Source organism: Mustelus asterias, chromosome 15 (assembly GCF_964213995.1).
Source record: "Mustelus asterias chromosome 15, sMusAst1.hap1.1, whole genome shotgun sequence".
Taxonomy (NCBI): domain Eukaryota; kingdom Metazoa; phylum Chordata; class Chondrichthyes; order Carcharhiniformes; family Triakidae; genus Mustelus; species Mustelus asterias.
In genome coordinates, this window is record NC_135815.1 from 27,235,309 (window position 1) to 27,261,336 (window position 26,028).

General features: G+C 42.3%; 1 protein-coding gene across 1 annotated transcript in view; it reads right to left on the reverse strand.

Moving 5' to 3' along the window:
* Window positions 1-14,929: 14,929 nt before the first annotated feature.
* The window catches only part of srbd1 (S1 RNA binding domain 1), a 257,149-nt gene continuing 246,050 nt past the window's right edge, over window positions 14,930-26,028 (reverse strand). Inside the window, exons 21-22 of the mRNA XM_078229680.1 lie at window positions 25,059-25,243; window positions 14,930-16,314 (exon numbers count right to left, since the gene is read on the reverse strand). Coding sequence (XP_078085806.1) covers window positions 16,025-16,314; window positions 25,059-25,243 — 475 coding nt within the window. The 3' untranslated portion in view covers window positions 14,930-16,024. The remainder of the gene's footprint in view (window positions 16,315-25,058; window positions 25,244-26,028) is intronic.

Genomic DNA, 26,028 nt, shown 5'->3' on the forward strand with positions numbered 1-26,028 from the left:
TCACAAGTACAACTTCAGCTCCTCAGCCACGCTGCACAGAATATTACTGCTCCAAAGTAGTACCTTTGTCCGACCAGCCTGCTGCATGAAGTCACCAAACCTCTGTTGCCTTCTTGGATCTTCAGGGCTTCTCCTGAGCCCTCTGCACTTCAAGTCAGCTAACTGCAGCTCTTTAATTTAAGTGTGACCAGTCTCTCTCCCCGACCTGGAACCTCCTTTTGAGATCTCTCCTGTTGCCTGCTTGCTACACTTTACCTTCAATGGCATGCCACTCCTGGTCATGGGGCACTGGTTAGGCCCCATTTGGAGTACTGTGAGCAATTTTGGGCCCCACACCTCAGGAAGGACATACTGGCACTGGAGCGGGTCCAGCGGAGATTCACACGGATGATCCCAGGAATGGTAGGCCTGGCATACGATGAACGTCTGAGGATCGTGGGATTATATTCATTGGAGTTTAGGAGGTTGAGGGGAGATCTGATAGAAACTTACAAGATAATGAACGGCTTAGATAGGATGGACGTAGCGAAGTTGTTTCCATTAACAGGGGAGACTAGGACGCGGGGGCACAGCCTTAGAATAAAAGGGAGTCACTTTAGAACAGAGATGAGGAGAAATTTCTTCAGCCAGAGAGTGGTGGGTCTGTGGAATTCATTGCCACAGAGGGCTGTGGAGGCCGAGACGTTGAGCGTCTTCAAGACAGAAATTGATAAATTCTTGATTTCTCGAGGAATTAAGGGCTATGGGGAGAGAGCGGGTAAATGGAGTTGAAATCAACCATGATTGAATGGTGGAGTGGACTCGATGGGCCGAATGGCCTTACTTCCGCTCCTATGTCTTATGGTCTTATGGTCTTATGGTCATAATGACCAGGGCTTTTCCCTTTCTGCACAGGCCCGCTGGGTCTGTCCTCAGCCCAATGACCTGAAGAATGCTGAATTGTACATCTGCAGCCCCCTCCTGGTTTGAGCATGCACAGTACGTCTAAGGTCTGCTGGGATTTGGAGTCCAAACCTTTGCTCTCAGTGAGAGTAAGTTGACTTTCGCAACCAAATGGCTGATTCTGATCAATCAATGGCTTTAGTGTGATTGAAACAGCAACCTTGCATTTGCTTAACACCTCCGCCTGGATCCAGCCCTCGTGTTCTCCTTCACCTGTACCACCACACTCGTTTCCCATGCAAACCTGATCACATGGGCCTGTTTCTGCACCGCACTCCTGGGTTACAGGATCACGTGTCTTCATACCCTATTTGCCATATTAGATCAGGCTACACTATGCTGAACCACTCCAGACCATGCCATGCTAGCTGGGGTCATGTAGGAGGTGATGATGTACGTGTAGACACGCTGACAGATGCTCAGAGTCTCGCAGTGTGCTTGCATCCAGCGCCTGATCATGTAGAGCTCATGGAGGAAATACATCCTGAAGGAGGAATCCAAGCAACCCACTCCATTGCAAACTCCACAAAACGTCGATGCCAAACTCTGCAAAATGTCTTTTCAAAACACATAGAACCATAGAAACTAGAAGAGGAGTAGGCCATTCAGCCCTTCGTGTCTGATCTGCCATTCATTATGATCATGGCTGATCATCAAATTCAATATCCTGATCCCCGCTTCCACCCATATCCCTTGATCCCTTTAGCCCCAAGAGCTATATCTAATTTCTTCTTGAAATCATACAATGTTTTTGCCTCAACTACATTCTGTGGTAGTGAATTCCACACATTCACCACCCACGAGGTGAAGAAATTTCTCCTCAGCTTAGTTCTAAAATGTTTATCCCGAATCCTCAAACTATGACCCTTAGTTCTGGACTCCCCCACCATTGGGAACATTCTTTCTGAATCTACCCTGTCTAACCCTGTTAGAATTTTATAAGTTTCTATGAGATTCCCTCTCACTCTTCCAAACTCCAGTGAATATAATCAAAACTGTCTTAGTCTCTCCTCATATGACAAACCTGCCATCCCAGGGATCAGCCTGGTAAACCTTCGCTGTACTCCCTCCATAGAAAGGACATCTTTCCTCAGATGAGGACACCAAAACTGCACACAATACTCCAGGTGTGCTGGCCTCATCAACGCCCTGTATAATTGCAGTAAAACATCTCCATTCCTGTACTCAAATCCTCAAAGCAGAAAGTCATCAAAAAATGCTTTGAAACTTGACTTTTAAAATTACTTACAGCAAACTGGTATATGATTGAAGAAGCTTGACAAATTTAGTCCACGTGCATTGTTTTTCCCCAGAGCACAAGATTAATTTTAAAATGGCATTCTGTGTAGGCATATAACATATGACCAACAATACTGAAGGAAATGATGCTCAAGTGAAGGTCCACACTGCCATATTTAGGAAATATCAACATGTAAACTTTTTGATTTCAATTGATCCTGCATTTTCCAACAATTGGGACAAGTAGGGCAGAATTTTCCCATCCCCCCCTGCCCGGCATGGGAATCGTAGCGGGCGGGACACGGAGCATGCAAAGGTTCATTGACCTAGGGCGGGTATTTCTGGCCTTGGGACGAGCACGGCTGGAAAATCCCGCCCATAGTGTCCTCTTTGTGGAAGAATTGCATCAAACCTCAGAAAAAGGTTTCCCCCTTTATCGAGCAGTTGATGCAAGCATTAGTAAGAGCACAGTGGACACTGAGTTTTATTTATCCTGTTAACTGGTACATGGAATAATAAAGGCACACATTTTCATTTTCTTTTACTTGAATACATGACTCTTCTTTTAAAAAACTCTTGAATTACACATAAGGAAAACCAGAGCAAGCTTGCTGTTCATACTGATCAGGATGGTTCTATTTCCTCTCATTACAATTATACACAGTAATTAACTGCTGTATCAGTATTTCCACAGCACTTCTTTGTCCATCTTAACGTATTGAATTTGATTGGCGTTCGACATGCCTTTTAGGTTTTTTAAGCTGCCTAAAAGATGGAAAGACAGGCCATTAATGGACTTAGTAATTGTATTAAATTGTCTGGGAACCAATCCAGCAATTAGTAATTCATATGTAATAAGCAGACGGTTAATATAGAATTAAATTTGATAAAGCATATTTAGTTGTCCCTATCTCACAGTAATCTGCAAAACAAAATCTGTGGGGGTTTAAGTTAAGGCACTGCATCACTATGTGTGGCAATGAAGTAGTAACACAAATCCATTCAGCTTGAACAAGCTGAAAGGCTCCATTCCACAGCATAATTCAATAGCCATTTTTATTGTCTTTTGAATAATGTTCTTTGGGCAAAGATGATGACAGCTTAATTGCTGTCTATAATTTTGGAGCCAGGAAACGTATTTACCTTTCAGAATGCACATTGCCTTTTAAACAACAGGAATTACACCTCAAAAGAAAGTCATAAGAACAGAAGAACTAGGAGCAGACGTAGGCCATCTGACCCCTTGGGCCTGCTCCGCCATTCAATAAGATCGTGGCTGATTTTTTTCGTGGACTCAGCTCCACCTACCCGCCCACTCACCATAACCCTTAATTTCTTTACTGTTCAAAAATGTATCTATCTTTGCCTTAAAAACATTCAACAAGGTGGCCTTAACTGGTTCACTGGGCATGGAATTCCACAGATTCACAACCCTTTATGTGAAGAAGTTCCTCCCCAACTCAGTTCTAAATCTGCTCCCCCTTATTTTGAGGCCATGCCCCCTAGTTCTAGTTTCACCCGCCAGTGGAAAAAACCTCCCTGCTTCTATCTTATTTCCCTTCACAATCTTACATGTTTCTATAAGATCTCCCCTCATTCTTCTGAATTCCAGTGAGTATAGCCCCAGTCTACTCAGTCTCTCCTCATAAGCCAACCCTCTCAAGTCCGGAATCAACCTAGTGAATCTCCTCTGTACCTCCTCCAGTGTCAGTATATCCTTTCTCAAGTAAGGACACCAAAACTGTACACAGTACTCCAGGTGTGGCCTCACCAGCATCTTATACAGCTGCACCATAACCTCCCTGTTTTTAAACTCCATCCCTCTAGCAATGAAGGACAAAATTCCATTTGCCTTCTTAATTACCTGCTGCATCTGCAAACTAACTTTTTGTGATTCATGCACAAGGACACCTAGGTCCCTCTGCACAGCAGCACGCTGTAATTTTTTAACCATTTAAATAATAGTCAATTTTGTTGTTAGTCCTATCAAAATAGATGCCTCATATTTACCAACATTGTACTCCATCTGCCAGACCCTTGCCCACTCACTTAAACTATCTATATCCCGTTGCAGACTTTCAGTTTCCTCTGCACACTTTGTTTTACCACACATCTTAGTGTAATCTGCAAATTTTGACACAATACGCTATGTAAATTGTAAACAATTACGGTCCCAACACTGATCCCTGAGGCACACCACTAGTCACTGATCGCCAACCAGAAAAACACCCAAATACCCCCACTTTTTGCTTTCTGTTAGTTAACCAATCCTCTATCCATGCTGATACAATACCCGTCACACAGTGCACCTTTATCTTATGCAGCAGGCTGTGGTGCGACACCTTGTCAAATGCCTTCTGGAAATCCAGATACACCACATCCACAGGTTCCCCATTGTCCACCACAGTAAATTAGTTAAACAGGACCTGCCTTTCATGAACCCATTGGATGTGAACAGTTTTGGAACATCCTGTGAATGTCTTAATGAATACCAAATCTTTCTCTTTCCTTCTTCTTTAATCGCTATTTAGTATCTAAAAATGTGTTAATCCACATTGACCAAAAATAAAACCAAGTAGCTACTGGCTGCCATTAAAAATTAATATCAACTTGAAAATAGGCAATTATTTGTGACAGGCTTGGGTCAATCTCACGCCAATATTTATAAATGGATATTGCACATAATCTCCTGACAATCCAGCCTTATTAACATCATGTCTACAGAAATTCTTCCCGAACCGTCCAAGTCTCTCCACCATCTACAAGGTTCAAGTCAGGAATGTGATGGAATAAGCACCACTCATCTGGATGTGTGTATCTGCAACAATACTCAGGATGTCAACAATATTTAAGGCAAAGCAATTTATTTTATTAGTGCTGCCGTCACTATATCCAAAATAGATCCGCACCATCACTGGTATACTGTTGTTGCAATATGTATTATCTACAGGTTGAACTACAGCAATTCACCAGGGTTGTTTGAGGAAAATCCTTTTCGTTCAGAGGGTGGTGAGGGTCTGGAATGTGCTGCCTGGGAGGGTGGTGGAGGCGGGTTGCCTCACATCCTTTAAAAAGTACCTGGATGAGTACTTGGCACGCCCTAACATTCAAGGCTATGGGCCAAGTGCTGGTAAGTGGGATTAGGTGGGCAGGTCAGGGCCTTTCATGCAGACTTGATGGGCCGAAGGGCCTCTTCTGCACTGTGGATTCTGTGATTCTGTGATCCTGTTTCCATAAACACCTTTTTTTCCATCATCTGTACCATCAGGAAGCACAAATTTCTTGGAATATGATCTCCATGATCTCCAAGTTGCACACCATCCTCATTTGGTAAGTATCACCATTATTTCCGTGCCAGTGGATCAATATCCTACCCAACACCATCACAGAAGCACAAAAGAAAATGTAATGGATACATTTAGTCAATAGTTTGATTTTTAAAATATTTTGCGTAAACTCTTATTTTGAACATTGGAAAGAAATTTAAATACAGATGAAAAAATTGAATTGTGCTTTCAACGAATCAATCCGTTGACCTTTTCTTCTCTTGTAGCTTTTCTTGTTAGTATGTTTTGCTGATTGACCACTCAGGGCCATTTTTAAAAATCCTCACTTTCATTGAGAGTTTTCTACTCATTTATCTTGTTCTTGATTTGTATGCTCCGTGATACCTTCAGTTCCAATTCGCTATTCTTTATCCTTGAAACAACTAATATTGCACCATTAGACTCTGTTAACGTAAATTGGTCATATTTGGATAGAGTGATGTAGAGCAGCAGCCCAATCTAGTCAACAGGGAACCATTTTCATGCCATGGGCAAGATGTGGTCGCCAAAAGACAACCTGTTGTACCTTGTTGGTTTCAAGCTGGCACAATGTCAGATTGCCCAGAGACCAACGCAGTCAACAGGCATGGTAGGAGCGTTCAATCAAAGAGGGAAGTATGGGGTGGCAGCGGCGTATAGATTCTTACAGAACCCCGAGTCCTGGACTCACACAAAAAAATAAACTTACTCTTCTGATGCCTCTCCTGCTGTAATGCCTGGTAAAGCCCAGACAGAGTACGGACATTGGATCCAATTCTGCCCTAAAATGGTAATTGGAGTCCTATTTATAGATAAGGACTCAATTGTCAAGTTTTAAAGGCAGGCCACCCAGTGAAATGCTCCTTTGATGATTGTAGTGACCAGGGTGATGACATAAATAGGGTGATGAACCTCTGTTATTGGCCTGATTTACCGAGTTACAACGCTTTACTCCAAACTCTGGGTTGCAAGGGTATGCAAACTGGGAGTGTGCATTGTGCATAGATGTTTTAATATAGTTTAAATGGTTAGAACAATATACTTAACATCATATAACATAAAAAGTTGAGGCACTGCAATTGATATATGTTTAGGACTTGTATATTTTTTGATGTCAAGTAATCCATATTCAAGTGAAAATAAATGAATGTAGATGTAAAGTTAGAATAAGTGGGGAGGGGGGGTTGTTTGCTGGTATTAATGGTGAAATTAGTGTTGACATCCATTTCAGTTTCATAAATGTCAATGTTCTAACACAGTTGAAGTATCTGTATATGCATATTGCTATGTTAGCGATTGCTGGTTAATAATGAAACATGCCAGGAATTACATCCGGTGGCTAACAAATGGAAACAGTGTCGTACATTTTCTTTTCACACTAAAGCTGGAAAGTAACCGCATGGTATAACAGTTCATTTTCCCTTCCATTCCATTTCTCTCGGCCATTTCTTGGTTTTTAAATAGTATTGAATTCTAACCATTTTTAAATACAAATAAAAAGTTTCAAAATTCAACTTTACTTTTAAACTTACTTCTAAAGGGGAATTTTACAGGCAAGAATCTAAGGCTACATTTACAAAGCTAGCATCGCTGTTAAGTGATTTCTGCGTTGAAACATTAAAGTTGTGTAAGTTTGCTCCACCTGACTGCTTCCCCAGAGTCTCACTGCAATTCATGAAACAGAAATTAAAGATAAAGGCAGAACTACAAAAGCCAAAAACCTTTCCTTATCGTGCTCCAAGTCTGGATTGAAGTGCAACTTTCAGCTTTAACAGTTTGCAGGCAGCACAGTGGTTAGCACTGTTGCCTCATAGTGCCAGCGTCCTGGGTTCGATTCCCAGCTTGGGTCACTGTCTGTGTGGAGTCTCCCTGTACTTGCTTGGGTTTCCTCTGGGTGCTCCATTTTCCTCCAAAAGTCTGAAAGACATACTGGTTAGATGCATTGGCCATGCTAAATTCTCCCTCAGTGTACCCGAACAGGCGTCGGAGTGTGGCAACTGGGGGATTTTCACAGTAATTTCATTGCACTGTTAATGTAAGCCTACTTGTGACACTAATAAGTAAACTTTTAAACTTAGTGTGATTGTGAAACAATATAGTGCAAATGCACTCCTCGGTATTTATGGTTTAAAATCATGAAACATGACAAATTGTAAATTTCCCATTTTCCTTACGCTTTAATCTCATGTCTTTCTATAAACCATTATCTGAAGATTGCTAATTTGAAAGAATCCTCATGCTGTTTACCAGAGTAAGGTTTAATCCCCTTAAAAACTGCAAACTATTTCTTTATATTGCATTGCCCAATTCAAATGTGCAATTTTGAGCTATCATATTTTTGTCACGTCCCCAGGAGTTCATTAGTGTTTTTTTTTAAGTACAGAAACTAATTGTAAGCCACTTCCAATATTTCTTCCTTGGAACAAACTCCCTTTGAGAGCAGAATGGGCTCGAGGCAAAGAAATTTCATTCAAGCTTTGGGTTGCTGGATAAATAAAAAAAACAGGAGATCTAATACAGTAGGGGAATATGGGATTAATTTTAAAAATGCCTGATTAGTGCATTGCTGCCCTCCAATAATTGCCTTTTGTTTTCCCTAGGCTTTCGGTTTATTAGAGTTTGGCATCTGTATTGGCCTGCAAAATCTGTCACTCAGCACAAGCAGCTGGGAGGTGCTTTGGTGAGCACACTCTTGGAATTCTTCAGGGATAGATGGCTACACAAAGCAATATAACAGGCTCAGAAATTGATGTTTCTTCAATGCCATTTACTTTCATTTAAGTGCATGGCAAACTATTTTTTTGCTGTTGCTGCTTTCACTATATTTGTAAACTGTTATTGTAAGTAGAAAGCTGAATGATTTAACTAATGACGAATTTAATTGTCATGCTCGTAAACGTCCTCAACAAAACAAAACAGAGCTATCATTTATTTTAAGACTGCCCACACATTTTCTACTGTTAATAATTCTGCAGGGGTGCCAAATGTTGTGGGTATCCTTCCATCTCTGAAAGATGATGGACTTGCAGCAAACAATCCATTTCAGGCGGGGTTCCTTCATGAGATGCACCTTTGCTGATAGAATCCCTACATTGCGGAAGGAGGTCATTCGGCCCATCAAGTCTCCTCCGGCCACAATCCCACCCAGGCCCTATCTCCATAACCCCATGCATTTACCATAGCTACTCCCATGACACTAAGGGGCAATTTAGCATGGCCAATCAACCTAATCCGCACACCTTTGGACTGTGGGAGGAAACCAGAGCACCCGGAGGAAACCCACGCAGACATGGGGAGAATGTGCAAACTCCACACAGACAATCACCCAAGCCAGGAATCGAACACGGGTCCCTGGCGTTGTGAGGCAGCAATGCTAACCACTGTGCCACCATGCTAATGGCTGAAGAGGCCAATCTTTGAGAGGCTGGTTCTGTCTTGGGTGCCGCACATGAAGCTACCAAGTATCATTTTGGGTTGTTGTTTTCAATGTTGGCACCTGTTGCCAACTGCTGTAGTCACTGGGTATTGTGCTGGTGCACACCAGCCCACAGGAGATGTTGCCATTTTCCTCTGTCATCAGCTAGTGACTCCCAGGTACGACGATCAATACTTACCATTGAACGTCAAGAGGACGTGGTTTGATTCTTTTTTACTGGAGATGGTCACTGCCTGGCATTTGAATGTTACTTATGAGCCCGAGCTTAAATTTTGCCCACTGAGTAATCATCAGCGAACATCCCCACTTCTGGCCTTATGTTGGAGCGAAGGACACTGATGATGCAGCTGAAGATGTTTGGGTCGAGGATACTTCACAGAGGAATCCTTACAGTGATATCCTTGGACTGGGATGAATGACATCTAACAACCACAACCATTTTACTTTGTGTTAGATATGACTCCAAACAGTGGAGAAATTTCCCCCCCTGTTACATTGGCATCACACTTGGTCAATTGCTGCTTTGATTCAAGGGCAGTCACTCTCACTTCACCTCTGGAATTCAGCTCCTTTTGTCCATGTTTGGACTAAGGTTGTAGTGAGGTCTGAGTGCCTCTGGTGGAACGTAAACCTAACTGAGCATCAGTGAGTAAGTGTTGAGTAAGTATCTATTTATAGTACTGTTAATTACACCTTCCATCACTTTGCTGATGATTGACAATAGACTGCCAGATGGAGGGGGGGGGGGGGGGGGGGGCGGTGCACAGTTGGCCAGGTTTCATTTGTTCTGCCTTTTGTCATCCGGGGCTTAGGGCGTTCAGCCATTCCTTGATATCACATGAAGTTAACCAAGTCGGCTGAAGACTGGCGTCTATGGTGATGGGAACTTTGGGAGGAGGCCGTGATGGATCGTCCACTTGGCACTTCAGGCTGACGATGGTTGCAACAGCTTTAACCTTGACCTGTGCACTGATTTGCAGAGCTCTCCCATTATTGAAGATTGGGGGATTGAGCCTCTTTCTCTGGTTTAATTGTCTACCACCATACATAATTGGACTTGTGATAAGACTGCAGAGCTTTAATCTGATCCGTTGACTGTTGTGTTCCTTACCTTTGCCTATAGCATTTTGCTTCCACGCTTTAGTTTACACATATTCGAACATTTAGGTGTAGGTGTAGGTGTAATTTCACCAGGTTAGCACTTCATTTTTAGGAACGCCTGGTGGTGACCCTGGCATTTTCTCCAACACTCTTTATTGATTCAGAGTTAGTCCTTGATAAAGGTAGAATGAGGGATATGCCAGCTTTACAGATTGTGGTTGAATACAGTTCTGCTATTGATGATGGCTCACAGTGCTTCATTGATGCCCAGTTTTGAGTTGCTAAATTTGTTCTGAATCTATCCCATTTAGCGCAGCAGTCATGCCACACATGAAGAAGGATGTCCTCAGTGAGAAGACATGACTTACCCTCCACAAAGACAATGCAGTGGTCACTCCTACCAATACTATCATGGACAGATGCATCAGCGATAGGTGGACTGGTGAGGGCAAAATCAAGGTTTATCCCTCTTGTTGCTTTCCTTACCACCTGCGCCAAGCCCAGTTTGACAGATAGGCTCTTCAGGATTCAACCAGCTTGCTCAGTAACAATGTTACTAAGCTATACTTGGTGATGGATATCAAATTTCTCCACCCAGACTACATTCTGTGTCCTTGCTGCCTTCACTGTTTCTTCCAAGCAGCGTTCAACATGGAGGAGTGATTGATTCATTGATTAATCGGCTGAGAGGAGGTAGGTAGCAATTAGCAGGATTCTCTGTCCATGTTTGATGTGATGATATGAAACTTCATGGGTTCTAGGGTCAATACAGAGGACTCACTAGTCCTTTCCTCTCCTGACTATATACCACTGTGCTGCCATCTCAGTTGGGGTTTTTTGTCAGTGGGAAAATGGGATGGTGATGGAGGAGTCTAGGACATTAGCTGCGATTCTGTGAGCATGACAATATCGGACTGTTGCTTGACAATTCTGTGAGACAGTTCTCCCAAGTTTGACACAAGTCCCCAGATGTTAGTGAGGGGGACTTAGCAAGGTCAGCTGGATTTTGTCATTTCCAGTGTCGAGGTTGATGTCAGGTGATTTATTATTGAACTTTGCTGTCATGGTTTTTGCTGCAACTGAATAGCTTGCTCGATCATTTCAGAGGTCAATATGAGTCACATGTAGGCCAGAACAGGTCAGGAAGGCAGATTTCCTTCTCTAAACGACATGAGCAAACCAGGTGGATTTTTATAACAATCTTTTAGTTTCGTGATCATTATTACTGAAATTGGCAATGCCAAGGTTTATTAATTAGTGGAATTAAATGGATTTAGTGGATTTTAGCTCACTTCCCCAGAGCATTTGTCTAGACCTATGGATCACTAGTCCAGTAACATTATCACTATGCTCCCATTCCTTTTAAGATGGAAATTATTGAGTTTCCTTTTGTTGCTGTTAGGAAGATCAATTAGAAATGCACAAAATACTGGGATCCATTCAACTTGAAATCAGCGCTATAAACACAAATTAATTCTACAAACATTTGGCAGAGTTGGAGTTGAAGGTAAACTTGGGACATGGGATGTGTCTGCCTTGCAGTGATTTGCAATAACACTCCCATCAGCAAACAGTAATAGTCATTATGTAGGGGGCAAGTGTAAACTTCGGAATGGGAAAGAGAATTTGTTTCAGGAACCATAATTATTCTGCTTTTCCAAGGAGGAGGAGGCAGTTCCGGTAATAGCTGTAACCTGTTTGGTTCTGTAGCAGAGGTGGGTGCAGCCTTCATCATAAAACACATCTGTTGTGTTTCCTTCATCTTGGATTAGGGCCTGAGTCATAATTTATCTTCAAAGGAGATTCATCAAACAGATTAATCACTATGACCCCTCTAATTTAACCCTTTGTGAACTGCCTGCCCCTGGGCATCTCATTTTTTGTTTGATAATATTCTGTACACTAACAAAGGAAAATCAAGTTTTGGTTATGGAGGAAGAGAAGGTGATTACAGAATCATTCTCCAGCCTTCGCTTGGGATAGTCAGTTCAGCTCTCCTTGCTTTAGTGCCGTTTTCAAGGATTACTAGAATGATACATTCTCAAAACGTTTAGAATGATAGCACCTCTGGGACATCACTTTCAGAGGCACAAGTCCTGTATAATCCTAAATTGGAACTGAGAAGTTATATCACTGGGGAAAAGCAGCCAGCATAAGCAAAGACCCCATGCACCCCGGACATACTCTCTTCCAACTTCTTCCATCGGGAAAGATACAAGAGACTGCATACCAACAGACTCAAGAACAGTTTCTTTCCTGCTGCCATCAAACTTTTGAATGGCCCTACCATACAGTAAAGACATTTTCCTACACCTTAGCTATGACTGTAACACTATATCCTGTACCCTCTCCTTTCCTTCTCCCCATGTATTTTATGAACAGCATGTCTTTGTCTGTATAGCGCACAAGAAACAATATTTTTCACTGTATCCCAACACGTGACAATAATAAATCAAATCTCCATCAGGAAAGGTTGAACAGGCTGGGTCCTTTTCCAAGGTAATAAGATGATTGAGGGGATGACCTGATAGAGGCGACCTTTTGGGTTACGGAAGGGCTTGGTATCGCAGATGTAGGGAACGTTTTCATTCTGGGTGGAACCAGAAGTAGGGGTCATAAATAGGAATTAGTTACAGGTAAAATCAATGGGGAATTCAGGAGAAATTTATTTACCCAGAGAGTGATTAGAATAGTTGAGGCACATATCATGGATGCATTCAAGGGATGGTTAGAAAAGCAAAGGAGAGAAAATGGAACAGAAGGATATGTTGCTAAGGTTAGATGAAGTGGGATGGGCAGAGGCTTGTCTGGAGCATCAACACAGCCATGGGCCTGTTGGATTGAATGATCTATCTCTGTTGCAAATAATTAAATGGTACTTTGTATAGCAGCATCTGACTTACATTTAGATACAGTAAATACAAATTTGGATTTACGAGTCGGTCATTCTTACTAACTGATTTTCCTTGAACTTAACTCTTCCGCACACATAGCCAGAGTGTTTTTAAGGTTTTTTAATTTCATCCTTACACATAAAGCAGGTTAAAAATATTATGGAAATAGCTGGTTCATTGCAATGATTGCATTGCACTATTAGGAGATAATTCTGGAGGATGTCATCTTCACCAAATCCTTTTTGCTACAACTTATGTGGCATTTTTTGCCAACCGATTTCTGAGAATCATTTGGCAAGTAGAAAATGCTATGTAAAAGGCTATGTCTGGAAGAAGTGGATTGTGTGCAAAGCCTCCTTGTTCAATGATGATGATATGGGGTGGCACGGTGGCACAGCAGTTAGCACTGTTGCCTCATGGCACCAGGGACCCGGGTTCAATTCCTGTGACTGTGTGCGTGGAGCTTGCACGTCCTCCCCGTATCTCCGTGGGTTTCCTCCCACAATCCAAAAATGTTACCAGAGTTGAGAGGGTTGGCTTATGAGGAGAGACTGAGTAGACTGGGATTATACTCATTGGAATTCAGAAGAATGAGGGGAGATCTTATAGAAACATATAAGATTATGAAGGGAATAGATAAGATGGAAGCAGGGAAGTTGTTTCTACTGACAGGTGAAACTAGAACTAGGGGGCATGGTCTCAAAATAAGGGGGAGCAGATTTAGGACTGAGCTGAGGAGGAACTTCTTCACACAAGGGGTTGTGAATCTGTGGAATTCCCTGCCCAGTGAAGCAGTTGAGGTTACCTCATTGAATGTTTTTAAGGCAAGGATAAATTTTTGAACGGTAAAGGAATTAAGGGTTATGGTGAGTAGGCAGGTAAATGGAGCCGAGTCCACAAAAAGATCACCTATGATCTTACTGAATGGCGGAGCAGGCTCGAGGGTCCAGATGGCCTACTCCTGTTTCTAGTTCTACGTCCTTATGTGCAGGTTAAGTTGATTGGCTATGATAAAATTGTCCCTTAGTGTCAGGGGGATTAGGAAGGTAAATAAGTGGGGTTACAGGCATAGGACCTGGGTGGGATTGCTGTCAGTGTAGGTTCATTGAGCCAAATAGCCTCCTTCTGCACTGTAGATTTGATGATTCTGTGGTGTTTCTGTTCTGGGGAAGCTGGGGTGGGGGAGAAAGGGAGAAAACTGCTGGTGGAAGAAGGGGGAAAACTGTCAGTGGGATCTTGGGGACTGAAGTGTGTCAGAGGCCATCAATTTCCAGAGAAAGCAGTCGGAATGCCACAGAAAATCCAACAATCCTGTCAGAAAGGACCACAGATCAGCTCGTTCTGTCACTCTGCAGCTGTTCTGATTTTGTTTCAGATTCCAGCATCCACAGTATTTTTGCCTTTGTCAGAGTGTGTGTTTGGGTGCTGCTTAAATGTAACATCAGGACCTTCGACCCAATGAGGTAACGGCAGGGTAGATGATTCAGTGCTCGCCCTGCTACGGGATTCGATGAGCTCCTCACTGATGCATAAATAAGTTGAAAAGCGGATAGTGTGGCGCAACAACCTTCCCCATTGCCCAGCAGGAATCACGCAGACTTTCCTGTCCACTTAGCCTCCAAAAAGAAAATTCCGCTCTATGTCGCAATGGACTTATCTTAGAAACTCACCATTTCTACCTCCATAGGACACTGAATCTCAACATTGAAGTAACAGTTTTTTCAAAGACATGGGTGGCTGGTAAACTTTAGCATTATAGTGTCCCAGGTGAAATTAAACACAATTTTAATGAAACATTGAGAATCAAGCCTTCAAATTATTTGATTTAGAAGCTGACTCCAGGGGTGTGGTTTTCCGGGCAACCTCAGCCCAAGATCAGAAAATCCTGCCCATGGTCAGTGGACATGTGCATGGTCCACCTGCTTCCCCCCCCCCCCCGGCGATTCTTGTGGCGGGTGGGATGGGAAAATTTGGCCCCAGGTGTTGAAACAAATGTAGACAATCACAATCTTGAAATCAGAGGTATTTAATATCACAAGAGACCATTGATCCAAACTGGTCTGATACAAGTATATTCAAATCATAGATCGGCATGGCTGACCACTAAAAGTAATTCATTTTTAAGGCCCATATTCTTGAATCTCGACACAACTGGGTAGTCACCAACTGAATTTCTCATCAGCTGGGGGAAGGGGCAGAATACAACAGGCTGCAGAAACTGCTACATGGATGGTCAGTAAATTAGAAAATAACATAGATTCAGCAAAGCAAGACAATTTTTAACCTTACATCATTCAACCTGGACATTTTCTGCACCTGGTCCAGGATGTCAAGGGTAAGTCTGTTTGTTAAAGCAATCCAGTCTGTATCTGGTTCCCGATCCAACCAGCAACTGCAACTGTGGTTATCCATTTGAACTAAAGCTGAAGGCCTCTCATCAAGGAATGCTTTTTAAAGATTTGGACAACTTATTTTGAGTGCTTTCGAGATGTATAACATTCGAGCAGTACAATTCTGACGATCCTGCGTATTGACACACAATGCATCCCTTTTCATAGATATCAATCAGTAGGTCAGAACCACGGACACATTTGAGTAGTAATAACATTACTGTTTAAAACTAAAACACTTCTACTTGTAGACAATAAACACATGCGCAGGGACAGATTAGACATGGCTAGTGCTAGGCTGCCACCAATTTGGTGTCACTCGGAATCAATTCATGACCAATTTGGTTGTATAATATTAGAATAAATCAACAAAGTGTTGCTGGAGCTGGATGCTTCCAAATATGCTAACTGGTCAGTGAGGTTTGTGTGCATGTATGTACTAAGAAGACTATTCTTCCCAAGCTGCCAAGTGATGCAGGACACCATACTACTTTTAATATAACTGCCGAAATTTGTAACATGTACATGAAAAATAAAAATGGTCCATTAAATATGATGAGATGATGATGCAATGCACTGCAGCATCAGTGTGCAAAGCCACAAAGCGGCTGATAAATCCAAGATCCATCACAGGGAATAACTCTGAGTTTCTGCTGCAGGAAGGTGGAAACAGTGAAAAATTTGACAACTTGACTTAACTGATTTTACTTTATTTTTTTACAAAACCCTAATAAGGTCCAATGATATACGATTTCTTGCATGGTCAACCTCCATCACTTTAACTTCTACCCTCTCACCAGGGCCAAGCCCTAGACTTTTACGCCTTTTAGACGCAGGTAGCTTGGCTGCAGTAATGTAACGAATAGGGATCAGACCTGATCGGCCAACACCTATGTCCACAAAGACACCAAAGAGAGTGGCATTTTCCACTCTTCCAGTCAAAATAGTTCCGTTTTTCAGGTCATTAAGTGAGACGATGTTCCTTTTAAAATCCTGTTGCTCAAATCCTGCATAGGGACACAAAACAAGGCAGATTAGCAGCAAGTTCTGTACTTACAAGACAAAAAGCAAAAGTGTACATTCTGGAAGTCAGATCTGAAAACAAGTAGTCGCTTGGTAGCAACTCTTCGAGACTGGAAGATATTATTCCCACAGTTAAATATAGATTTTTAGAGGGGGCATGAACCTCACTGGAAGTGTGGCGGGATGGAAGATCTGTTCACACAATGTCATGAGCAGTGACTGTGCTATTATTTTCAGGGTCTATCTCATTTGAATATATGGGTGAGCTCCAGATGTTGAAGCTGCCTCTCGGTGAAAGCTTGCCGATTGGGGTGGGAAATGCTGTGCTGCCATAGGATTTCAATGTCTGCGCAGCTTAAAGGATCAGGCAGCCTCGCAATATTTTTAACTGGATAGGAGAAATATTTGTCTGTGGAACTGAAATGCTTGCTGCAAGAAATGACTTGTATCGCATCTTTCACAATATCTGGCTGATTAGATGTTTTGTCATGTAGCTGTTTCATACAGCAAAGAGATAAAGAACCAGTTCATATGTTTCAGGAGAGTCATAGAGGTTTACAGCATGGAAACAGGCTCTTTGGCCCAACTTGTCCATGCCGCCCAATTTTTACCACTAAGCTATTCCCAATTGCCCGTGTTTGGTCCATATCCCTCTATACCAGTCTTACCCATGTAACTGTCTAAATGCTTTTTAAACGACAAATTTGTACCCACCTCTACTACTACCTCTGGCAGCTCGTTAAAGGCACACACCACCCCCTGAGTGAAACCCCCTCTGGGCCCTTTTATATCTCTCCCCTCTCACCTTAAACCTGTGCCCTCTAGTTTGAGACTCCCCTACAATTGGGAAAAGATGTTGACGATTTACCTCATCTCTGCCCTCTTTATTTGATAGACCTCTATAAGATCACCCCAAAGCCTCCTATGCTCCAGGGAAAAAAGTCCCAGTCCATCCAGCCTCTCCTTATAACTCAAACCATCAGGTCCCGGTAGCATCCTAGTAAATTTTTTCTGCATTCTTTCCAGTTTAATAATATCCTTTCGATAATAGGGTGACCAGAACTGTACACAGTATTCCAAGTGTGGCTGTAGTTGATGGATTCATGTTGGCCAGGATACCAACATCAAGAGCCCCATGTTCTATTTCTAACAGCACCATAGAATCTTGTACATCCATCTACCTGAGCAAGTAGACAATTCTTAATTTTACATTCAAAAGGCTGCACTCCCTTTGTACTCCATTTCTTTTATTCATTCGTGGGACCTGGGCATTGCTGGCTGGCCAACATTTATTGCCCATCCCTCGTTGAGAGTCAGCTACATTGCTGTGGAGTCACCTGTAGGCCAGATCAGGTAAGGACAGATTTCCTTCCCTAAAGGACATTAGTGAACCAGATGGGTTTTTCCGACAATCAACAACGGTTTCGTAGTCATCAGTAGATTCTTAATTCCAGCTATTTTTTAAAAATTGAATTCAAATTCCACCATCTGTCGTGGCAGGATTCTAACCCAGGTCCCCAGAACATTAGCTGAGTTTCTGGTTTAGTAGCCTAGTGATAATACCACACGCGACCATCGCCTCCCCATTACATGTTCAAGACCTGCAGTCGGGCTTGAACCTATAACATTCTGACTAAAGAGGTCAGAGTGCTGTCACTGAGATGAACCATAGGGCACAAAGATTCCCGTTGGTAAATCCTAATGTGGAAGTGCTGTCATAGGAAGCTAGGCACAGGAAAGAGGTTTCACGGAAAGCAGCACACAGTCAGTGCAAGGTGAAGGCCGCAGCAGTAAATGCCCACTCAACCAGTATCTGCACTATCACTCAGTACAGGAAGACGTTTAATTACTTTCACCGGCCAGGCAAGTCAATATTGATCAACCACTTTCCAAAAACATATTGTACTAAACATTGACAATGAGCTTTTCCTCCCTGTTGAAGTTATTGAATAATTGAGCCTCAGCACCCTAAAGGTAGACTGGTGCTCTTCACAGCCCCATCTTCACCTTGATGGAATTCTTCACTCGTATCCTTTAGTGAAATTTACACCAGAATATGCGATGGTTTGGAAGCAGGAAGAGAAGATTCATGACTTTTGACAATATCTTTGTATCTTCTGTGTGAGCGAGTGAAAATTCTAGAGGATGGCTCAAACTTCTTTCAGTTGAGTGTAGCAATTTTGTTTAAAACAGAAATATGTGCCAAAACGCATAGAAGTAGACTGCATCCTTGGAGGAAAGAGACGTGACACTGAGCAAAGGGAAATAAAGCGATAAATCATATATGCTTGAGGGGATTAACTCTTTTACGTCTCCCAATGGCTGAATAAGGAGAAGTATGCAGCACTTTTGCAGCAGGGCTGCCTGACTCCAAATGAAGAATGGCTATATCCCATGGGCTGAAAGAACGGATTCGAAAGTTAATGGATGATATAACTTGAATAAGGCAATATAACATGGATGGAATGTGCGACTGGCCATCAGGCAGCAGACAGAAATTATTACATTTCTCTTTTTTCTGGCAATTTTATTCACCATTTCTCTTTCCCTAAAGGTGTTAAAGCAGAAATCCAGCAAGAGGAGAAGCTCTGGTGATATTTCACCCGCCTGACCCCTCATTTCTTAATCTGACTCTAGAAAAGCTATGGAACGCATGGGATGTGGCAGCAACAAAGCCAAGGAGTGATCACCTGGCATGCACACACACCCACCCATCCAGCAGGGGCATGGAGACGATTTCCGTACTCCTTTTGAGATCAGCCAGTAAAGCACAGGCCAGAGATCAAATCTGGGCATTTTCTGGGCATTTTTGGAAGCAGGAAGAGAAGATTCATGACTTTTGACAATATCTTTGTATCTTCTGTGTGAGCGAGTGAAAATTCTAGAGGATGGCTCAAACTTCTTTCAGCACGGGCCAGAGATCAAATCTGGGCATTTCTGGAACTGTACTGTTCAGCTTCTCACTAGCTTAACAAGATGAGGTGCTAGGAGAAAACATGAATTATTTCTAAAATGCATCCTTACAAGCTGAATCAGAGAATCTAAAGTGCAGAAGGAGCCATTCGGCCCATTGAGTCTGCACCGACCACAATCCCACCAGGCCCTATCCCCATTACCCCATGCATTTACCCTAGCTAGTCCCCCTGACACTAAGGGTCAATTTAGCTTGGCCAATCCACCTAGCCTGCACATCTTTTGACTGCGGGAGGAAACTGGGTCCTGGAGGAAACCCACACAGACATGGGAGTAACGTGCAAACTCCACACAGACAACGACCCAAGCTGGGAATCGAACCTGGGTCCCTGGTGCTGTGAGGCAGCAATGCTAACCACTGTTGCTCCCTAGTGCTGAACTGGAGTTATCCACCCAAGTGTACTTGTATATTACGACCTCCAGGTCTTGACATATGCATAATAATAAATGGTTGAACAGAAACAATTTTACCTCTCATACTCTGTATTAATAATGCTCTTGCAAGGTATCCATCACATATTCTGCCAATCATGTCAAGAATAATTTATTTCTCATTTTTATTTTTTAAAGACACTAATTTGTATATATCATTTAGTCCCAGCTCAGTATGCACCTTCTGTTAAATATCTTAATATCATGACTATATTCTTCAGTCTGCTTATGAGCACTCAAGCATAATTATGGCTCTTTGGCAAGGAAAAGAATTGGCTAAATAAAAAGTTTAAGGAGGAATGAAGTAACGATCCTTTTCTGTTAATATCCACTCCAGAACCAGTCATCTGTTTCTGATTCCATGGACCTAACAACCACAAGTACTTATGTGCACATAACAGATCTGGCAGATTAGGTGAAAAAGCTGAGTAACTTGCATGTTGCTGTTGTCCTTTTGGAGTACTTCAGCACACTACATATCGGCCCTTTTGAAATAATAACTCTTGAGGAGTCGAAGTGTGCAAACAAATCTGACAGAAGAAAACAAATACGGTGCAAAGACCTTCGAGGAGCTTGTGAGTGACATCAACACGACGATCAGAAAGTTTTACAGCACCGATCACAAAATAAGCCCACTCATGTTTGCAGCCGTATCCAGAGCCGGCAAACTCACAGTAAAATAACCACTGGCTGTTTCCAGGCAAATTCTGCTAAGATTGTACTGTGGCGTTTAAGTCTCGGTGCTAGAAAGAAGATGTGAGCATCAACGTGACAGTTACTTGGCACTGCTGATGTACTTTGTCAGTGCTTTGTTTGTCTTCTTCTTTCTTGTGAAAACTGCAAACAAATAAATGGTTGGAGCACTGTGCTGGTAGATCTGTGGTATTGGAATCAGATCAGAGTGCAATCTTACGTCAAGAATCCTATCTTAAAAGGTGTACGCTGGATGGGAATTTACTGGGACGGAAACTAACTGAACGCAAAAAATGAAGTGCAGATAAAAACAGAAAATGCTGGAAATATTCAACAGGTCAGACAGCATCTGTGGAGAGAGAAACAGAGTTAACGTTTCCGGTCTATGACCTTTCAACAGAACACAGATTATTGACCAGAGGCATTAACTTGCTATTCTCTCCTTACAGATGTTGCCTGACCTGCTTAGTATTTCCAGTATTTTTTGGATTTATTTCACATTTTTTCCATACTTTGCATTAATGAAGTGGCGAAACTATTTTCAAACGCAAAGAGTCTTTTTTTTATTGTGAACTAAAGTGAAAGTAAGCACAATAAAGTTTCTCACACACTGAAGTTAGCGATGTGTAAACTGACACAAAAGAGAGGTAAGTATGGAGTTTTTCATTTTCATTATTGTAGCTTATGGCCCACTAAAATGATTTTTCAGTAACTAACTCAAAGGAAAAGTGGATATGGATAATTTACATCAGGAATTAGCAAACAGTGATTCACAATGCACAAGGAGGTCAGGAGATGAGCTGCTGGAAGTGGAGCATAATTAACCTGAGTGGAGGATTAAGTCATGTCAGATACCAGATAAGGAACATTCAACTGATTTCAAGGACAGAGCCTTAGAAACATATAACAGTACCTGCAATCTCTCTGAAAATGTGTGGCAGACAGCATAACGTCAACTGAATAGAGAGGGTTACTAGAGAGGGCTTCTCTGAAATGTGCGGCATTGTAGAGAGAATGTTGGGAACTTCTGCACATGCCTGTTGACATATATCCTCATGGATGTGTTAGGAATGAGGTTTACAGGCTTTAAACTCTCGGGACTGCATGTCTGCAAGAAGGTCTTGATCTCCGTCGAGGTTTTTTAACAAAGTTATTTGATGGAATGTGAGAGTCACTGGCAAAACCAGTATTTGTTGCCTCATTCCTAATCACCCCTGAATTGAGCGGTTTGCTAGACCATTTCAGAGGGCACTTAAGAGACAACCACATTGCTGCGGCTCTGGAATCACATGTCGGTGGCAGATTTCATTCCCTAAATGACAGCTGAACCAGATTTCTTTCATGACCGTCAATGACAGTTTCATCGTCACCATTACTGAGGCTAGTTTTCAATTCCACATTTTTAAAAAATTAACTAAACTTCAATTCCAGCAGCTGGCATGATGGGATTTGAAACCTATTCCCCCAGAGTATTAACCTGCATCTCTGGATTACTAGTTTAGTGACATTGCCAACATGCCACCATCTCCCCCTAAATGTGATGTGCTATAAGACTGACTTTGCAGTTTAGCTGTTCTTCCTCCAACAATTTCTCATGGACCAAACATTTTGCAGCCTTTCCTATCATTTTAGCGAAATGCTTCAAATAACTTTAATAAACTTGTTGGAAAAATTGAAGTCCTGAGGATTAAAGGGGTGGTGGCAGCAGATATGAAATTGCCTGCGAGGCAGAATAAAGCACAGAGTAGTAATGTTTTCAGACCGGAGGGAATTGTAGTGATGTCCCCTGGGACCACTATATTCAGAGCACTGCTCCTTTTGATAGATGTTAGTGACCTGGACATGGGCATACAGGGCATATTTTCAAAGTCTGCAGATGACATGGAACTTGACAATGTAGCAAACAATGAGGAGGATAGATTTTTGTGAAATGATTTTGGAAAGGAAAATGGAAGAGGCATTTACCATAAACTAAATGGTACAATTTTAAAAGAGGTACAGGAACAGATGACCCGGGGTCTTAGTACACATACTTTTGAAGGTGACAGAAGTTGATAAATCTGCTGAAAAGGCATATGAGATTCATGGCTAAATAAATCTAGGCAGAGTTCAAAAGAAAGTAAGTTACGCTATACTGTTATAAATTACTGACGAGATCTCAACTAGTGTATTCTGTTCAATGCTGGATACCACACTTTTGGAAGGATGTCAGACCTTACAGAAGGTGAAGAGAGGAATTAAAGTTTATTTATTAGTCACAAGTAGGCTTACATTAACGCTGCAGTGAAGTTACTGTGAAAATCCCTAGTCGCCACACTCTGGAGTCTGTTTGGGTACACTGACGCAGAATTTAACATGGCCAATCCATCTAACCAGCATATCTTTTGGACTGTGGGAGGAAACGGGAGCACCCAGAGGAAACCCATACAGACACGGGGAGAACATGTAGATTCCACACAGACAGTGACCCAAGCCAGGAATCAAACCCGGGTCCCTGGTGCTGTGAGGCAGCAGTGCTAACCACTGTGCCACCGTGCAGCCATTATTTGAATGGTATCAGTGGTTTTGGTGACATAGAGAGACCACAAATGATGATTGTTCTCTTTGTCTTGGGACAGTTTAGGGGAGATTTAATAGGTGTTCAAAATGATTCAGGGTTTTGATAGGAAGGCACTGGCTCCACAGGCAGGAGGGTCGATAATAAGAGGAGACAGAATTAAATTGGCAAAAAAAGTCAATGGGGGGATCAGCAGATTTTGTTTTTAATTCAGAGCGTTGTTGTGATCTAGAATGCCTTGACTGAGAGAGTGGCTCTATAATAACTTGTAAAAAGGAAAATTTGCAGGGCGACGCACAAAGAGTAGTGAAGTGAGACAGATTGGTACTTTCTTAAACTGACTTGTTCTCTCTCTCCCTCGCTGGGTGGGATTTTACGGTTCCCCACAGGTAGATTTGAAGGCAGCGAGCTTGGAAAACCTAGTGTGAGGGACTGTCCACCGCATACCTGCCCATTCACAACCTGTTTCCAATTCTATGGGGGGTAGTGGAGGCTTTGGTCGGCCTGCCTGTTCTTGGGCCTAATGAGCTTGTTAACTGGTCATTTATGTACCTCATCAAACCCCTGTTGCTATGTTATCTACAGAAGGGGAAGGCCCAGGCTAAGCAGGCTTTAATTGTGTGGGCTGGCGTCAGGCAAGGTGAGGGGGGGGGGGGTAGCTCCATTGGGGACCCCCGTGCCCATCAAAGGTACCTCCTCCCCTCTAAGATTAAACCCACCCCCCCTTTAACCCTCCACTATCTGGCCTCTCAAACCAGGCTCCCAACCCCCATATATCCCATGCTGGGGCTTACTGATACCCTGGACATACTATCAGTCTGACACCTATTAGCGCTTCTTCTTTGAGTACTGGCTGCAGTCCCAGCAGTGACCACCAATTGAACCTGGCGCTGTTGGGGCTACAGAGCTGCTGGCCATCTGATTGGTCAGTAGCTGTCCAAAGGGAGCCTCCTCCCCAATTGGGGACGGAAGTCTGGCTCTTAGTCAATCGTTAAATAGTTGCTGGACAGTTTGCATTGGCGTGGAACAAATCTCTACCAACTCTTCGGGTAGCAGGATGAGAAATCCTGCCATCTGAAAGATCCTGCCCCAGAGAGACACTGACAAATGGAATAAAGAGCAAGAGATTTCTTTTGACAAAAGATCAATCAACAGTACAAGGAAGATCCCAACACCAGCCTTCCTTAGATGTTTATGTGAGCTACTCCTGTTTTACTGTGTCGCAAGTTAGATCAGCAAATCCTTAAGTACAAACATTTGAATTTACGTCTAATGATGCCAGCTTGGTTAAAACCTATCATCTTCTTGGCTGCATCTTAGCCATGGCAGAATTACCATACATCCTCTCTCTCTCTCGCATCCAGTGAAATATGGGATGCAATGTAAAGATGATGCAAAAATGGTATTTGGAATTTCCTCTTTAAGTCTCAAATCACAACCCAAGTTAAGTCACATGTACTGGGTTTCCATCGTATCGTTAAAATCTTGCTGCCGTTTACACCGACGGGGTCTTATGGTCCTGCCGATGGCGCACCCGCCACTGCGGGCTTCCTGGTAGCAAGGGCTGCATTCAACTGGAAACCCTGTTGACAACTGGAGGACCATAAGATCCTACTGCCATGAAACACACCGCGGAGGGGGAAGAAAATCCTGCCCTACATCGAGCCATTCGAATCTTCAAAATAAAATTGAAAATTTGATGCAACATTTATTTGCCCCTATTTTTATTTCCCATTGGAATAAGAATTGTTTCACTTTGATCAATTGCTGCGGAGATACAGGAGTAAGCCTTGTTCATCACTCTATATGCTGCATGAAAAATGGTTGTAGGTTTCAGGTGGGCAAAATAGCAACTAGATTTATAATTGAATGACTCTATTTCGAGATTTGTTGTAGAATTTCATTGTTAGTTTACTACCAACAATGGCAGTAAATAGTGTAGATATTGACAATAATAACTAAGGATTTTACTAACTATATATAAAGCCAGATATTTATAAAATAATTATTTACTTAAACTAAATGTTACTGAGCTAACAAAGAGAATTATTTGATATTGTAAGAACGCATTACCTGCTCTAATGTCATAATCATGAGGCTGTGTCAGCCCATCAATAATCATCTGCAACGTTGGCTCTGTTGAATCAAGTCTTTGAGCCAAGGCATCCATCAAATTGGTTTTCAGCGCTGCGTTCACTTTATACTGCATAGCGGATTTTCCAATGTCAGACAGGCTTCCGTCGACAAAGGATAAGAATCTGGAAAAGGTAAAGAAAAATATGAAATACAATTAAAACAACAATAAATTGCGCACAATAGCTGCGGACATCTGGTCAAGTTGCTCCACTCTGTAACTAAATACATCCTTCGCAATAATAAGAATTAATGAAAGTTTGTAATGGCCCATGTTATGGCACCACCAAAGGATTTGGATTGTGGGAACAACACATTATCGATGGCCCACTCGGCAGACAATTGTCCGAGCCATCACCTATCTGAAGGAAGTTAATAATATTCCACATGCGAGAGTTACGGATCATGGAATTAATGGATTAAAAACTAGCTTGGAAATACGAAACAGATGGCAATGCTAAGTACAAAAAGCTGTGTCAATGACTTGTGGAGCTTCAGGACCTTTTCCTCCAAGCCTCCAAATATACTATGTCCTTCACACACTTCTTTCTCTGTGCATCCTCACAGTGTTTAGAATCAGGACTAACCGCATCCTTTTCAGACTTTTATTCATCCTTTCCCAGTACCTTGAAGCTATAGAATTCCTTGCCTCCTTCAGGGCTTCCTTCCTCCTACAATCTGTGGACTTTTTAAACCAAAACCTACTGTCCTGGTGTAATAATTCCCCATTTATCTCATCTTTTAATTAATTTTTCAACTTTAGTGGTGTTTTGTATTTGCGCCTTGGCCTCGATTTCTCAAGAAATGATAAGTATAAGGAACAAAAAAAAGGTTTTTGCAAAGATCAGGCCCAGATGGGCTAATAAACAGTAGTTGGATTTTAATGTAGACAGATGTAGAGCAATGCATA